Raw genomic sequence first — 16,793 nt, forward strand, 5'->3', positions numbered from 1 at the left:
CAGCTCTCGCTCTTTCAAACTGTCTCTCCAGCTCTCGCTCCTTCAAACTGTCCTCTGTCCAGCTCTCGCTCCATCAACCTGCTCTCTCCAGCTCTCGCTCCTTCAAACTGTCCTCTCTCCAGCTCTCGCTCTTTCAAACTGTCTCTCCAGCTCTCGCCCCTTCAAACTGTCCTCTCTCCAGCTCTCGCTCCTTCAAACTGCTCTCTCCAGCTCTCGCTCCTTCAAACTGTCCTCTCTCCAGCTCTCGCTCCTTCAAACTGCTCTCTCCAGCTCTCGCTCCTTCAAACTGTCCTCTCTCCAGCTCACGCTCCTTCAAACTGCCCTCTCCAGCTCTCGCTCCTTCAAACTGTCTCTCCAGCTCTCGCTCCTTCAAACTGCTCTCTCCAGCTCTCGCTCCTTCAAACTGCTCTCTCCAGCTCTCGCTCCTTCAAACTGCTCTCTCCAGCTCTTGCTCCTTCAAACTGTCCTCTCTCCAGCTCTCGCTCCTTCAAACTGTCTCTCCAGCTCTCGCTCCTTCAAACTGTCCTCTCCAGCTCTCGCTCCTTCAAACTGTCCTCTCTCCAGCTCTCGCTCCTTCAAACTGTCTCTCCTGCTCTCGCTCCTTCAAACTGCTCTCTCCAGCTCTCGATCCTTCAAACTGTCCTCTCTCCAGCTCTCGCTCCTTCAAACTGTCTCTCCAGCTCTCGCTCCTTCAAACTGTCCTCTCTCCGGCTCTCGCTCCTTCAAACTGCTCTCTCCAGCTCTCGCTCCTAAAAACTGTCCTCTCCATCTCTCGCTCCTTCAAACTGTCCTCTCTCCAGCTCTCGCTCCTTCAAACTGCTCTCTCCAGCTCTCGCTCCTTCAAACTGTCTTCTCTCCAGCTCTCGCTCCTTCAAACTGTCCTCTCTCCAGCTCTCGCTCCTTCAAACTGTCCTCTCCATCTCTCGCTCCTTCAAACTGTCCTCTCTCCAGCTCTCGCTCCTTCAAACTGCTCTCTCCAGCTCTCGCTCTTTCAAACTGTCTTCTCTCCAGCTCTCGCTCCTTCAAACTGCTCTCTCCAGCTCTCGCTCCTTCAAACTGTTTCTCCAGCTCTCGCTCCTTCAAACTGTCCTCTCCAGCTCTCGCTCCTTCAAACTGTCCTCTCCAGCTCTCGCTCCTTCAAACTGTCCTCTCCAGCTCTTGCTCCTTCAAACTGCTCTCTCCAGCTCTCGCTCCTTCAAACTGTCCTCTCTCCAGCTCTCGCTCCTTCAAACTGTCCTCTCTCCAGCTCTCGCTCCGTCAAACTGTCCTCTCCAGCTCTCGCTCCTTCAAACTGTCCTCTGCAGCTCTCGCTCCTTCAAAATGTCCTCTCTCCGGCTCTCGCTCCTTCAAACTGTCCTCTCTCCAGCTCTCGCTCCTTCAAACTGTCCTCTCCAGCTCTCGCTCCTTCAAGCTGTCCTCTCTCCAGCTCTCGCTCCTTCAAACTGTCTCTACAGCCCTCGCTCCTTCAAACTGTCCTCTCTCCAGCTCTCGCTCCTTCAAACTGTCTCTCCAGCTCTCGCTCCTTCAAACTGTCCTCTCCAGCTCTCGCTCCTTCAAACTGTCCTCTCTCCTGCTCTCGCTCCCTCAAACTGCTTCTCCAGCTCTCGCTCCTTCAAACTGTCCTCTCTCCAGCTCTCGCTCCTTCAAACTGTCCTCTCTCCAGCTCTCGCTCCTTCAAACTGCTCTCTCCAGCTCTCGCTCCTTCAAACTGTCCTCTCTCCATCTCTCGCTCCTTCAAACTGTCCTCTCCAGCTCTCGCTCCTTCAAACTGTCCTCTCTCCAGCTCTCGCTCCTTCAAACTGTCCTCTCCAGCTCTCACTCCTTCAAACTGTCCTCTCTCCAGCTCTCGCTCCTTCAAACTGTCCTCTCCAGCTCTCACTCCTTCAAACTGTCCTCTCTCCAGCTCTCGCTCCTTCAAACTGTCTCTCCTGCTCTCGCTCCTTCAAACTGCTCTCTCCAGCTCTCGCTCCTTCAAACTGTCCTCTCTCCAGCTCTCGCTCCTTCAAACTGTCTCTCCAGCTCTCGCTCCTTCAAACTGTCCTCTCTCCGGCTCTCGCTCCTTCAAACTGCTCTCTCCAGCTCTCGCTCCTAAAAACTGTCCTCTCCATCTCTCGCTCCTTCAAACTGTCCTCTCTCCAGCTCTCGCTCCTTCAAACTGCTCTCCAGCTCTCGCTCCTTCAAACTGTCCTCTCTCCAGCTCTCGCTCCTTCAAACTGTCCTCTCTCCAGCTCTCGCTCCTTCAAACTGTCCTCTCTCCAGCTCTCGCTCCTTCAAACTGTCCTCTCTCCAGCTCTCGCTCCTTCAAACTGTCCTCTCTCCAGCTCTCGCTCCTTCAAACTGTCCTCTCTCCAGCTCTCGCTCCTTCAAACTGTCCTCTCTCCAGCTCTCGCTCCTTCAAACTGTCTCTCCAGCTCTCGCTCCTTCAAACTGCTCTCCAGCTCTCGCTCCTTCAAACTGTCCTCTCTCCAGCTCTCGCTCCTTCAAACTGTCCTCTCTCCAGCTCTCGCTCCTTCAAACTGTCCTCTCCAGCTCTCGCTCCTTCAAACTGTTTCTCCAGCTCTCGCTCCTTCAAACTGTCCTCTCCAGCTCTCGCTCCTTCAAACTGTCCTCTCCAGCTCTTGCTCCTTCAAACTGCTCTCTCCAGCTCTCGCTCCTTCAAAATGTCCTCTCTCCAGCTCTCGCTCCTTCAAACTGTCCTCTCTCCAGCTCTCGCTCCTTCAAACTGTCCTCTCTCCGGCTCTCGCTCCTTCAAGCTGTCTCTCCAGCTCTCGCTCCTTCAAACTGTCCTCTCCAGCTCTCGCTCCTTCAAACTGTCCTCTCCAGCTCTCGCTCCTTCAAACTGTCCTCTCCAGCTCTTGCTCCTTCAAACTGCTCTCTCCAGCTCTCGCTCCTTCAAACTGTCCTCTCTCCAGCTCTCGCTCCTTCAAACTGCCCTCTCTCCAGCTCTCGCTCCTTCAAACTGTCCTCTCTCCAGCTCTCGCTCCTTGAAACTGTCCTCTCTCCAGCTCTCGCTCCTTCAAACTGTCCTCTCTCCAGCTCTCGATCCTTCAAACTGTCTCTCCAGCTCTCGCTCCTTCAAACTGGTCTCCAGCTCTCGCTCCTTCAAACTGATCTCTGCAGCTCTCGCTCCTTCAAACTGTCCTCTCTCCAGCTCTCGCTCCTTCAAACTGTCCTCTCTCCAGCTCTCGCTCCTTCAAACTGCCCTCTCCAGCTCTCGCTCCTTCAAACTGTCCTCTCTCCAGCTCTCGATCCTTCAAACTGTCTCTCCAGCTCTCGCTCCTTCAAACTGATCTCTCCAGCTCTCGCTCCTTCAAACTGTCCTCTCTCCAGCTCTCGCTCTTTCAAACTGTCTCTCCAGCTCTCGCTCCTTCAAACTGTCCTCTCTCCAGCTCTCGCTCCTTCAAACTGTCTCTCCAGCTCTCGCTCCTTCAAACTGTCTCTCCAGCTCTCGCTCCTTCAAACTATCCTCTCTCCAGCTCTTGCTCCTTCAAACTGTCCTCTCCGGCTCTCGCTCCTTCAAACTGTCCTCTCTCCAGCTCTCCCTCCTTCAAACTGTCTCTCCAGCTCTCACTCCTTCAAACTGTCCTCTCCAGCTCTCGCTCCTTCAAACTGTCCTCTCTCCAGCTCTCGCTCCTTCAAACTGTCCTCTCCAGCTCTCGCTCCTTCAAACTGTCCAATTCCAATTCCAATTCCAATTAAAATGCTTTATTGGCATGAAAGTTTACAGAGAACCATATTGCCAAAGCTTACATAGCAAAAAGGTACAGTTTTCCAACATTCTGTAGGTGTCAATCGATTTGACATTTGTTGGGTACATACAATATTACTTTTAAACAATATTAATTTTAAACAGTCTTTGTACTTCATTTGGTACGTTCAATATTAATTTTAAACAGTCTTAATTTTAAACAGTCCTCAGGTTGTGACATGTTGTTACATATTTGGCCCCAAGGTATGGTCTGTCTCCTTCTCCTAGGACTAATCTCAATTTTGACAGATCATCCAATTCCTTGAAATCTGGGGTTGTTTGGCTTAGCTTGTTGAATAATATGTTTCTTGATGTGTTGAATTTTTCGCATTTTAGGAGGAAATGCATTTCTGTTTCAACCTCGCCAGCCAGACATTGATCGCATATTCTATTCTCTCTAGGCTGCCAGGATTTCTTGTATCTGCCTTTTTCAATTTCCAGTTGGTGGTCGCTTAGTCTGTACCTGGTGAGGGTCTGTCTCTGTTTTGTGTCTCTGATGGTCGTGAGGTAGTCTGCCAGTTTATATTCTCTTTTTAGGGCCCGGTAACATTCTAATCTGCTTTGGCTTTCGGTTATTTTGTTCCAATGTTCCAGGTAGGTTTCTTTGCATTTTTTAATGATTTGGTTCACTCGGATTGGTGTTTGGGCGGCTGTGTTGGTCTGGGGCTGGTCAGGGTCCGGCTGAGTACTTAGTTTCCGTAGCAGCTGACTCAGGGGACTCTTTTCTGGGTTTAGCTCTTGGGTCTGAAAGGCTTTGAAATGAAGGGTGTCTGGGGAGCTAGATTTGAGGTGATTTAGGAAGTTTAGTGCTCGTTTTTGGATGTTTATTATCAGTGGGTATCTGCCTAGTTCGGCTCTGCATGCATTTGTTGGCGTTTTCCTTTGGGTGCGAAGGATGCTCTCTCCTGCTCTCGCTCCTTCAAACTGCTCTCTCCAGCTCTCGCTCCTTCAAACTGTCCTCTCTCCAGCTCTCGCTCCTTCAAACTGTCCTCTCTCCAGCTCTCGCTCCTTCAAACTGCTCTCTCCAGCTCTCGCTCCTTCAAACTGTCCTCTCTCCAGCTCTCGCTCCTTCAAACTGTCCTCTCCAGCTCTCGCTCCTTCAAACTGTCCTCTCTCCAGCTCTCGATCCTTCAAACTGTCTCTCCAGCTCTCGCTCCTTCAAACTGGTCTCCAGCTCTCGCTCCTTCAAACTGATCTCTGCAGCTCTCGCTCCTTGAAACTGTCCTCTCTCCAGCTCTCGCTCTTTCAAACAGTCTCTCCAGCTCTCGCTCCTCCAAACTGTCCTCTCCAGCTCTCACTCCTTCAAACTGTCCTCTCTCCAGCTCTCGATCCTTCAAACTGTCTCTCCAGCTCTCGCTCCTTCAAACTGATCTCTCCAGCTCTCGCTCCTTCAAACTGTCCTCTCTCCAGCTCTCGCTCTTTCAAACTGTCTCTCCAGCTCTCGCTCCTTCAAACTGTCCTCTCTCCAGCTCTCGCTCCTTCAAACTGTCCTCTCTCCAGCTCTCGCTCCTTCAAACTGTCTCTCCAGCTCTCGCTCCTTCAAACTGTCTCTCCAGCTCTCGCTTCTTCAAACTATCCTCTCTCCAGCTCTTGCTCCTTCAAACTGTCCTCTCCGGCTCTCGCTCCTTCAAACTGTCCTCTCTCCAGCTCTCGCTCCTTCAAACTGTCTCTCCAGCTCTCGCTCCTTCAAACTGTCCTCTCCAGCTCTCGCTCCTTCAAACTGTCCTCTCTCCAGCTCTCGCTCCTTCAAACTGTCTCTCCTGCTCTCGCTCCTTCAAACTGCTCTCTCCAGCTCTCGCTCCTTCAAACTGCTCTCTCCAGCTCTCGCTCCTTCAAACTGTCCTCTCTCCAGCTCTCGCTCCTTCAAACTGTCCTCTCCATCTCTCACTCCTTCAAACAGTCCTCTCTCCAGCTCTCGCTCCTTCAAACTGTCTCTCCAGCTCTCGCTCCTTCAAACTGTCCTCTCCATCTCTCGCTCCATCAAACTGTCCTCTCTCCAGCTCTCGCTCCTTCAAACTGTCTCTCCAGCTCTCGCTCCTTCAAACTGTCCTCACCAGCTCTCGCTCCATCAAACTGTCCTCTCTCCAGCTCTCGCTCCTTCAAGCTGTCTCTCCAGCTATCGCTCCTTCAAACTGTCCTCTCTCCAGCTCTCGCTCTTTCAAACTGTCCCCTCTCCAGCTCTCGCTCCTTCAAACTGCTCTCCCCAGCTCTTGCTCCTTCAAACTGTCCTCTCCGGCTCTCGCTCCTTCAAACTGTTTCTCCAGCTCTCGCTCCTTCAAACTGTCCTCTCCAGTTCTCGCTCCTTCAAACTGTCCTCTCTTACTCTCGCTCCTTCAAACTGTCCTCTCCAGCTCTCGCTCCTTCAAACTGCTCTTTACAGCTCTCGCTCCTTCAAACTGTCCTCTCCAGCTCTCGCTCCTTCAAACTGTCCTCTCTCCAGCTCTCGCTACTTCTCATTTCAGTCCTAAATGGCTTACCCCTTATCCTTAGACTATGACCCCTGGTTCTGGACTCGCCGGCCATCAGAAACATCCTTCCTGCATCCAGTCTGTCCAGGCCTGACAGGATTTTATAGGTTTTGATGAGTTCCCCTCTCAATCTTCTAAACTCCAGTGAGTATAAGCCCAATTGACACAATCTCTCCTCATACGTCATTCCTGCCATCCCAGGTATCAGCCTGGTGAATCTTCGCTGCACTCCCTCCATGGCAAGAACGTCCTTCCTCAGGTTGTTATGTTCATTAATAATGAGTCATTTTTATTAAGAACAGCTAGCTTTTGCTAGACACTTTATTGAGCACATGTGGACTAGGTACAGTATCTGTAGAGGCCTCCATCTTGACTGCTGCCTTATAGGTAGCCTAGTGCATCATGGGTAGTCAACTCTTATATACATACAGTACCACCTAGTGTACCATTCCAGAATGACAGGTTACTGATCATTACATCCCCCTTTCTTTGAGGTTAAACAAAATCAGTATCAATCAATATCAATCAATAACAACATAAACATCTTCAACAGTCAATACATTTTCAATGTAGTTTTCTTTGTTCTCAAAGATTAAGTCTATCAGGCGTTTTTACTTCACATGTGGATCTTCTTAGCACAGGTAAGTCTGATGTGTTTTCATGAGAGCCTGTACCTCAGAATCGGTGATATTGGAAGCAGACGAACCAAACAACGACATTGATCCCGACTCAACTTTGCCAGAAGAACCTGATACCCCAAAGAGGCGTTATCCAGACAGAATCAGGAAGCCTCCTCAAAGACTGAACTTATAATTGCTTAACTTCAACTAATGTATCCAGCAACTGTAATTGTAAATATGTTATTTCATTGTTAATCAAAATATTATGTACTGTTTAGCTAAAAGGGGAGGAATTGTAGTGTATGTACTTTGCAGAAGGAACTATATTCTGCAGCCCCTGTATACTGCAGTACCAGTAGTGACCACCCCTGTATATAAGCCTGTGTAGTAACATTTGCATAGTAGTTCCAGGTTGTCTCCATTCAGTAAAGACCTGTTATAACCAACTCCTGCAGTCCATGTCTCAATTATACACGGACATAATATGTATGTGTATTTGTGTTAGATTGTTCTGGTGGTGAGTGACAAGATTCAGTTGCGGCATTGTCATTGATTTGCTCTTCGATAGTCTCTTGTGTTTTTAGGAGGGAACGGCGGTTCCTCCTGAGAATCTGTCCTTCCTCAGTTCTAACAGTGTATGATTTTGGTCCTACTTCCTCAAGAACTGTAGCTTTCCTGTTCCATGCATCTGGATCCTCAATCCTGACAACATCATCCCTTGTCAATGGTTTCAGAGTTTTGGATGACTTGTCATAGTATGATTTCTATTTCAGCTTTAACAGTTGAAGTCTCTGTCTCAGTTCCTTACTCTGCTTTGCTTTTGCACAGCAGGGTAGCGTGGTACGCAACTTGCGACCCATTAGGAGTTCAGCAGGTGAAGAACCAGAGTCTAAAGGTGAGGCTCGGTAGCTCAGCAGGGCGAGATAAGGATCAGACTTGCTTTCTGTCGCTTTCTTCAGTAGCTGCTTGAGAACTTGAACACCTTTCTCTGCCTTACCATTCGACTGAGCATACAAAGGACTGGATGTGATGTGTTGAAAGTCATAATGTGCTGCAAACTGTTGCCACTCCTTACAGTTGAAGCACGGACCATTGTCGCTAATGGCAACCCTGGGAATTCCATGTCTGGCGAAGATGGATTTCACATGCATTATGACACTGCTTGCTGCAGTGCTTGAGAGCAGCGCCATCTCAGGACGGTTAGAATAGTAGTCAATCACTATTAGATATTCTTTACCATTTAAATGAAAAAGGTCCAAACCAACCTTTTGCCATGGTGCTGTTGGTATGTCAGCTCCTATCATTGGTTCCTTTGCTTGTTTGTTTTGGTGTTTCTGACATGTCTCACATTTGCCTATCATGTTCTCAATGTCCTTATTTATGCCAGGCCAATAAACAGTGTCTCTTGCTCTCCTTTTGCATTTTTCAATTCCGAGGTGTCCCTCATGAATCCTTTTGAGCATGTCTTGACGTAGAGCCTGTGGAATGACTATTCTGTTCTGTTTTAGTAATAGTCCACTTGCGACACTCAATTCTGACCTTATGTGAAAATATTTTGGACAGGAACCTTCTGGCCAACCATGATGAATGTTCTCTATTACTGTTTGTAATGCTGTATCTTTTACTGTTTCTTCTGCTATTTGCTTTGATTTTGTGTCTGACACAGGCAGCGCAGCAGTGACCATACTCACATGAACATCCACGTCTTCTTCAGTAGAGCTCACATGACTCATTGTGGGTGCTCGGGATAGTGCATCTGCTAACACTATGTATTTGCCTGGTGTGTAGATCAGTTCAATGTCATATCTTTGCAGCTTCATCATGAGTCGTTGAATCCTTGGAGACATCTCATTCAGGTACTTTTTTATGATGGCAACCAGTGGGCTGTGGTCTGTCTCAACTGTGAAGGTGGGAAGTTCATATATGTAGCCATGAAACTTTTCTAGTCCAACTACCAAGCCTAGACATTCCTTTTCAATCTGGGCGTATCGACACTCAGTATCAGTCATAGACCTGGAGGCATAGACAGCAGGCTTCCAATCTTCACCCTCTGCTTGTAGCAAGACTGCACCGAGGCCATCTTTTGATGCATCCGTTGACACTTTGATTCTTTTTGTTGGGTCAAAGTAGGTGAGTACAGGTGTGGTTGTCAGCACTGTTTTGAGGTTTATCCACTCTTGTTCATGTCTTTCTGTCCATGCAAACTCATTTGTTTTACGTAACAGGTCTCGCAGACAGGCTGTCTTGACTGACAAGTTAGGAATGAACTTTCCAATGAAGTTTATCATCCCCATGATGCGTAGCACACCTTTTTATCAGTGGGTCGGGGCATTTTGTGTATGGCGTTTACTTTTTCCATATCTGGCTCTATTCCTTTACCAGATAGATTATCTCCTAGGAAAGTGACTTCCTGGACGCCAAACTGACACTTGGCTTTGTTGAGCTTCAGTCCATTCCGGCGTATGCTCTGTAGCACTTTAGTCAGTCTCTCATTGTGTTCTTTCAATGTGGAGCCCCAGATGATGATGTCATCAACATAGACCCGAACTCCTTCCAGACCTTCAATTATGTGTTCCATCGCTCTATGAAAGATTTCAGATGCAGATATTATCCCAAAAGGCATTCTGAGGAAACAATACCTGCCAAATGGTGTGTTGAAGGTACAGTATTTGCTGCTCTCTTCATCCAGTTTTAGTTGCCAAAATCCTTGTGAGGCATCGAGCTTTGTAAAGTATCTGGAACCTGACATTTCACTGGTGATTTCTTCTCGCTTGGGAATCTGGTAGTGTTCACGTTTTATGTTTGCATTTAAGTCCTTTGGATCCATGCATATTCTTAGATCATTGTTCTTTTTCTTTACATATACCATGGAGTTAACCCAGTCTGTTGGCTCTTCGACTTTCCTGATGACTCCTAGTGTGGCCATTCTGTCCAGTTCATTCTTGAGCCGGTCACGCAGGGGTGCTGGAACTCTTTGTGGAGCATGTACCACTGGCTAAGCATTCTCCTTTAGCTGGATCTTGTAAGTGAATGGTAGAACTCCAAATCCTTTGAACACATCCTGGAAATTATTCACTGCAGAATCCACTGAGTCATCTGGCCTGCTTATGGCACAGTTTATACGGTAGACTCTCTTGACCAGTTTTAAGTCCTCACAAGCTTTGTCACCCAGTAGTGAATCAAGTCCTTCAGCCACAACAGAAAACATGAGATGATGCACTTTGTCTTTGACTGTCACTTTAAGTCTGCATCCTAAGCTATCTATTTTCTGTCCATTATAGTCCTTCAGTAGTGCTGACTTTTTCTGTATTTTGGGCTTTTCTTTCATATTGTTAATGTCACTCATACTGATTAAGTTTGCTTTTGCCCCAGTGTCTAATTTCAATGTAACTAATGCTCCATTTACCTGCAGTGGGATCATCCATTTGTCCTCTTTTACTGCATTAACTTTATGTTCAGCATTGTTAATTCCTGAGGGCTGCACATTTTCTGTATCCTTTTTGATATTGTCACATGACACCATTCCTACAAAACATGTCTCACTTAAATCAGTGTCCTCAATTACATTAACTCATTGCCCTTTCTTAGTTTTTACTTTTGAAAAGCATTGTTTGACAAAGTGATTCTTTCCATGACATTTTGTGCACATTTTTCCAAACGCTGGACATTGTTTTAACTGGTGTTTGTAACCACAGCGTTTACAATTAAAAATTCCTTCCTCCGATTGCTTTTCACTTCTGTTCTGCCCATGTTTCTTCCCCTTGTAGGGCACAGCACCGACAGCAGCACTTACTGCAATCACATCATCATTGATTTCACTGAAAGTCTTGGCATGCTTTTGAGCTAGCTTGCTAGCTTGGCATATTTTCACAGCAATTTCCAATGTTAGTTCGGTTTCTCTCAACAGACGTTCCCTGAATTTTTTATCATGAATACCAAACACAATCTGGTCACGAATCATGGATGCTTTCAGCTCAGAGAAATTACATGTCTGTGCTTTCAGTTTCAGATCAGTCAAAAAGCTATCAAAAGTCTCATTTTGCTGCTGTGTCCGAGAATGGAAGATGAACCTCTCATAGGTTTCATTCTTTTTGGGAGAACAATGTGTATCAAACTTCTTTAGCACATCGTCTAATTTTTCTCTGTTCTCCTCTGGATTAAATACAAATGTATTAAATACCTCTATCGCCTGTGGGCCTGCAACCATGAGCAGCAAAGCTATTTCCCTTGCGTCTGGCTTCATACCGTACCTGGTGGCAGCAATGTAGAGTTCGAATTGTTGTTTAACAGTCTGCCAATTGTAGTCGACGTTTCCTGTGAGTTTCAAATGCTCTGGTGGCTTCAAATTCTCCATGTCATGTTGCACAATATTCATCAGATCTTACCAATCCTGGTACCATGTTATGTTCATTAATAACTAGTCGTTTTTATTAAGAACAGCTAGCTTTTGCTAGACACTTTATTGAGCACATGTGGACTAGGTACAGTATCTGTAGAGACCTCCATCTTGACTGCTGCCTTGTGGGTAGCCTAGTGCATCATGGGTAGCCCACTCTTATATACATACAGCACCACCTAGTGTACCATTCCAGAATGACAGGTTACTGATCATTACACTTCCTCAGGTAAGGTGACCAAAACTGTACACAATACTCAAGGTGTGGTCTCACCAAGGCCCTGTACAACTGTAGCAAGACATCCTTGTTCCTGTACTCGAACCCTCTTGCTACGAAGGCCAACATACCATTTGCCTTCTTAACCGCCTGCTGCACCTGCATGCTTACCTTCAGAGACTGGTGCATAAGAACACACAGGTCTCTTTGCACTTCCCCTTCTCCCAATCTATTGCCATTCAAATAATAATCTGCCTTCCTGTTTTTGCCACCAAAGTGGATAACCTCACATTTATCCACATTATAGTGCATTTGCCATGTTTCTGCCCAACCACCCAACCTGTCCAAATCGTACTGGAGTTTCACGACATCCTCCTCACAGCTTACCCTTCCACCCAGCTTTGTGTCATCTGCAAATTTGGAGATATTACATCCAATTCCCTCGTCCAGATCATTTAAATTCACTATTTCAAGTTTTAAGTTTCTTCCAGGCTTGGGCAGGGCTAAGCAAGCTCTGTGCTGGAGAGCAGGTTAGAGTAGTTAATTAATTAACTGATCAAATCTGGTTCTGTAACTGCCAGAGATCTCACTCATATAAATAAGAGAGGCTACAGTGTAGTTTCTCATGGAGTGCAGCTTGGAACAGAGTGTAAACCTATGAGTTTGGTGAGTAAGGGAGTTAGGTGCTCCTTTCTTCTTTTTCTATCTTTGTCAACCTCCAGGAGAGCAGGAGTTAAAAAGCTGCATGAGAGGGGACAGAGAACCAGCGGGAGTTCGGCTCTGGATCATTAGTCCAGGTCTCTGGATTACTAGTCCAGTAACATTATCTATGCTACCGTACCCCAGAACAGGGGAGAGCGCAGGCGTGGGCCTCAGCTTCAACATCCACTGTGGGCCACATAAAGTGTCTTAAGAACATCAGAAATTGGAACAGGAATAGGCCATCTGGCCCCTTGAGCCTGCTCCGCCATTCAATAAGATCACGGCTGAACATTTACATCAGTGTCACACTGTCAGGTCAAACAAGATCAAGGGAAACTCCTGCTGATTACCCAGCAACCTTTTCTCCTCCCACCACCATGGATCAGAACATCTCCATGAGGGAAGCATGAGCACAGAATTTACTCTGGGTGGGGACCTCAATGTCCATCACCAGTCAGTGGTGGGTAGTGGCATGGGCTGTGGCATGTGACTGCTCAGTAATACCACCACTGACCAAGCTGGCAGAGTCCTGGACACCGTTGCCGGGCTGAGGTACATCAGGTGGTGAGGGAACAAGTAACAAACCTCCTTAGCCTCAGCCTCGGGAACCCACCACGTGAATACGTACCAGGTTTACACTGATGCATTTCTCCCAGTTCATTTCTTCATAGATCCCCGCGTTGTTACAAACAATGTCCAACTTCTGAAACTTTTCAACAGTTTTGCTGAAACAATCTGGAAAAGAGGGTGAATGGAGTTGATTTGAAATGTTCGCAGTGTCCTGGACCAAATACTTTACTCAGAGTAACTCACTGTGTGAAGATCTTTCAGTTGTTTCAATGTCAAGGGTACTTTGTACATGTGAATAATTGGGTGAGTTTCTCTGACCATTGCCCCAGGAAACGCGTTTGGCCCAGACACTGGAGTGGGGACCGGTCTCCCTGAGTCTCCCCTTTTAGTTGTCCCAAAATTTCTGGGGCTTCCCCACAGAGTGCCCATCAGTGACGCAATGGAATCAGGAGGGACGTTCCCAGCATCCCGCCCCTTTTCCAGCATTGGCAGCTATCAGGAGCCCCAAAACCTAGCAGTGGGTTTGAACCAGGAACCTCCCGATGCCCCCCCCATCCCCACCACCGCCCCCCTTAAAACTGGAGGGTCGAAGAGAGCCCAGCAGCAAGACATTGAGGAGCCCCAAGGTAAGTCTTCTGACCCGGCTCTGCAGCAACAGGCAAAGGCCCTCAGCCTCATAGCTAAGAACGGAGAGCCCCGGAGACCCTACATCAGGAGAAATGACCCTGAGACCCTACCCCAGGAACTCCGAGACCCTACACCATGAACTCCGAGACCTCAAGACCCTACACCATGAACTCCGAGACTCCAAGACACTACACCAGGAACTCTGAGACCCCAAGATCCTACAGCAGGAACAGAGAGACCCGGAGATGCTACATCAGGAGAAATGACCCTGAGACCCTACCCCAGGAACTCCGAGACTCCAAGACCCTACCCCAGGAACTCCGAGACTCCAAGACCCTACACCAGGAACTCCGAGGCCCCGAGACCCTACACCAGGAACAGAGAGGCCGTGAGACCCTACACTAGGAGCAGAGAGACCCAGAGACCCTACACCAGGAGCAGAGACTCTGAGACCCTACACCAGGAGCAGAGACCCTGAGACCCAACACCAGGAGCAGAGACTCTGAGACCCTACACCAGGAGCAGAGACCCAGAGACCCTACACCAGGAGCAGAGACCCTGAGACCCTACACCAGGAGCAGAGACCACGAGACCCTACACCAGGAGCAGAGGCCCCGAGACCCTACACCAGGAGCAGAGACTCTGAGACCCTACACCAGGAGCAGAGACCCTGAGACCCTACACCAGGAGTAGAGACCCTGAGACCCTACACCAGGAGCAGAGAGGCCCTGAGTCCCTACATCAGGAGAAATTACCCTGAGACCCTACACCAGGAGTGGAGACCCCAAGACCCTACACAGGAGTAGAGAGACCCTGAGGCCCTACACCAGGAGCAGAGACCCTGAGACCCTACAACAGGAGCAGAGACCCCGAGACCCTACACCAGGAGCGGAGACCCTGAGACCCTACACCAGGAGCAGAGACTCTGAGACCCTACACCAGGAGCAGAGACCCTGAGACCCTACACCAGGAGTAGAGATCCTGAGACCCTACACCAGGAGCAGAGACCTCGAGACCCTACACCAGGAGTAGAGATCCTGAGACCCTACACCAGGAGCAGAGACTCTGAGACACTACACCAGGAGCAGAGACCCCGAGACCCTACACCAGGAGCAGAGACCCTGAACCCTACACCAGGAGCAGAGACCCTGAGACCCTACACCAGGAGCAGAGACCCTGAGACCCTACACCAGGAGCAGAGACTCTGAGACACTACACCAGGAGCAGAGACCCTGAGGCCCTACACCAGGAGTAGAGATCCTGAGACCCTACACCAGGAGCAGAGACCCTGAGACCCTACACCAGGAGCAGAGACCCTGAGACCCTACACCAGGAGCAGAGACCCCGAGACCCTACACCAGGAGCAGAGACTCTGAGACCCTACACCAGGAGCAGAGACCCTGAGACCCTACACCAGGAACAGAGACCCAGAGACCCTACACCAGGAGCAGAGACCCTGAGATGCTACACGAGGAGCAGAGTGGCCCTGAGAACCTACACCAGGAGCGGAGACCCCGAGACCCTACACCAGGAGCAGAGGCCCTGAGACCCTACACCAGGAGCAGAGACCCTGAGAACCTACACCAGGAGCGGAGACCCCGAAACCTACACCAGGAGCAGAGAGAACCTGAGACCCTACACCAGGAGCAGAGAGACCCTGAGATTCTACACCAGGAGCAGAGAGACCCTGAGACCCTACACCTGGAGCAGAGAGACCCTGAGACCCTACACCAGGAGCAGAGACCCTGAGACCCTACACCAGGAGCAGAGAGACCCCGGGACCCTACACCAGGAGCAGAGAGGCCCTGAGACACTACACCAGGAGCAGAGACCCCGGGACCCTACACCAGGAGCAGAGAGGCCCTGAGACACTACACCAGGAGCAGAGAGACCCTGAGACACTACACCAGGAGCAGAGACCCCGGGACCCTACACCAGGAGCAGAGAGGCCCTGAGACACTACACCAGGAGCAGAGACCCCGGGACCCTAAACCAGGAGCAGAGAGGCCCTGAGACACTACACCAGGAGCAGAGAGACCCTGAGACCCTACACCAGGAGCAGAGACTCTGAGACCCTACACCAGGAGCAGAGACCCTGAGACCCTACACCAGGAGCAGAGACCCTGAACCCTACACCAGGAGCAGAGACCCTGAGACCCTACACCAGGAGCAGAGACCCTGAGACCCTACACCAGGAGCAGAGACCCTGAACCCTACACCAGGAGCAGAGACCCTGAGACCCTACACCAGGAGCAGAGACCCCGAGACCCTACACCAGGAGCAGAGACCCCGAGACCCTACACCAGGAGCAGAGACCCCGAGACCCTACACCAGGAGCAGAGACCCCGAGACCCTACACCAGGAGCAGAGACCCCGAGACACTACACCAGGAGCAGAGACCCTGAGACCCTACACCAGGAGCAGAGACTCTGAGACACTACACCAGGAGCAGAGACCCTGAGGCCCTACACCAGGAGTAGAGATCCTGAGACCCTACACCAGGAGCAGAGACCCTGAGACCCTACACCAGGAGCAGAGACCCCGAGACCCTACACCAGGAGCAGAGACCCCGAGACCCTACACCAGGAGCAGAGACCCCGAGACCCTACACCAGGAGCAGAGAGCCCGAGACCCTACACCAGGAGCAGAGACCCCGAGACATTACACCAGGAGCAGAGACCCTGAGACCCTACACCAGGAGCAGAGACCCTGAGACCCTACACCAGGAGCAGAGACCCCGAGACCCTACACCAGGAGCAGAGACCCCAAGACACTACACCAGGAGCAGAGACCCTGAGACCCTACACCAGGAGCAGAGACCCTGAGACCCTACACCAGGAGCAGAGACCCTGAGACCCTACACCAGGAGCAGAGACCCCGAGAACCTACACCAGGAGCAGAGACCCCAAGACACTACACCAGGAGCAGAGACTCTGAGACCCTACACCAGGAGCAGAGACCCTGAACCCTACACCAGGAGCAGAGACCCTGAGACCCTACACCAGGAGCAGAGACCCTGAGACCCTACACCAGGAGCAGAGAGACCCTGAGACCCTACACCAGGAGCAGAGACCCCGAGAACCTACACCAGGAGCAGAGACCCCAAGACACTACACCAGGAGCAGAGACTCTGAGACCCTACACCAGGAGCAGAGACCCTGAACCCTACACCAGGAGCAGAGACCCTGAGACCCTACACCAGGAGCAGAGACCCTGAGACCCTACACCAGGAGCAGAGAGACCCTGAGACCCTACACCAGTAGCAGAGAGACCCTGAGACCCTACACCAGGAGCAGAGACCCTGAGACCCTTGTGGTGATTATTCCTTGTTTAGTAAAAGTATTGTGATTGGTTGTTCGTTAACTGCCTTGGGATATATGTTGTAATCTCATTGGTAGTTGATGATCACATGATGTGTTGTGGCCACCTTAAATTCAGTTCTTTT

At 49.7% G+C, this 16,793-nt stretch overlaps 1 protein-coding gene across 1 annotated transcript in view; it reads right to left on the minus strand.

Moving 5' to 3' along the window:
- The window catches only part of LOC147114406 (15-hydroxyprostaglandin dehydrogenase [NAD(+)]-like), a 367,352-nt gene that overhangs the window by 278,005 nt on the left and 72,554 nt on the right, over positions 1-16,793 (minus strand). The window contains exon 3 of the mRNA XM_085996081.1: positions 12,780-12,886. Coding sequence (XP_085852207.1) covers positions 12,780-12,886 — 107 coding nt within the window. The remainder of the gene's footprint in view (positions 1-12,779; positions 12,887-16,793) is intronic.

This window comes from Somniosus microcephalus, chromosome 8, assembly GCF_052327205.1.
Source record: "Somniosus microcephalus isolate GS21.2 chromosome 8, FLI_Smic_1.0, whole genome shotgun sequence".
NCBI lineage: Eukaryota > Metazoa > Chordata > Chondrichthyes > Squaliformes > Somniosidae > Somniosus > Somniosus microcephalus.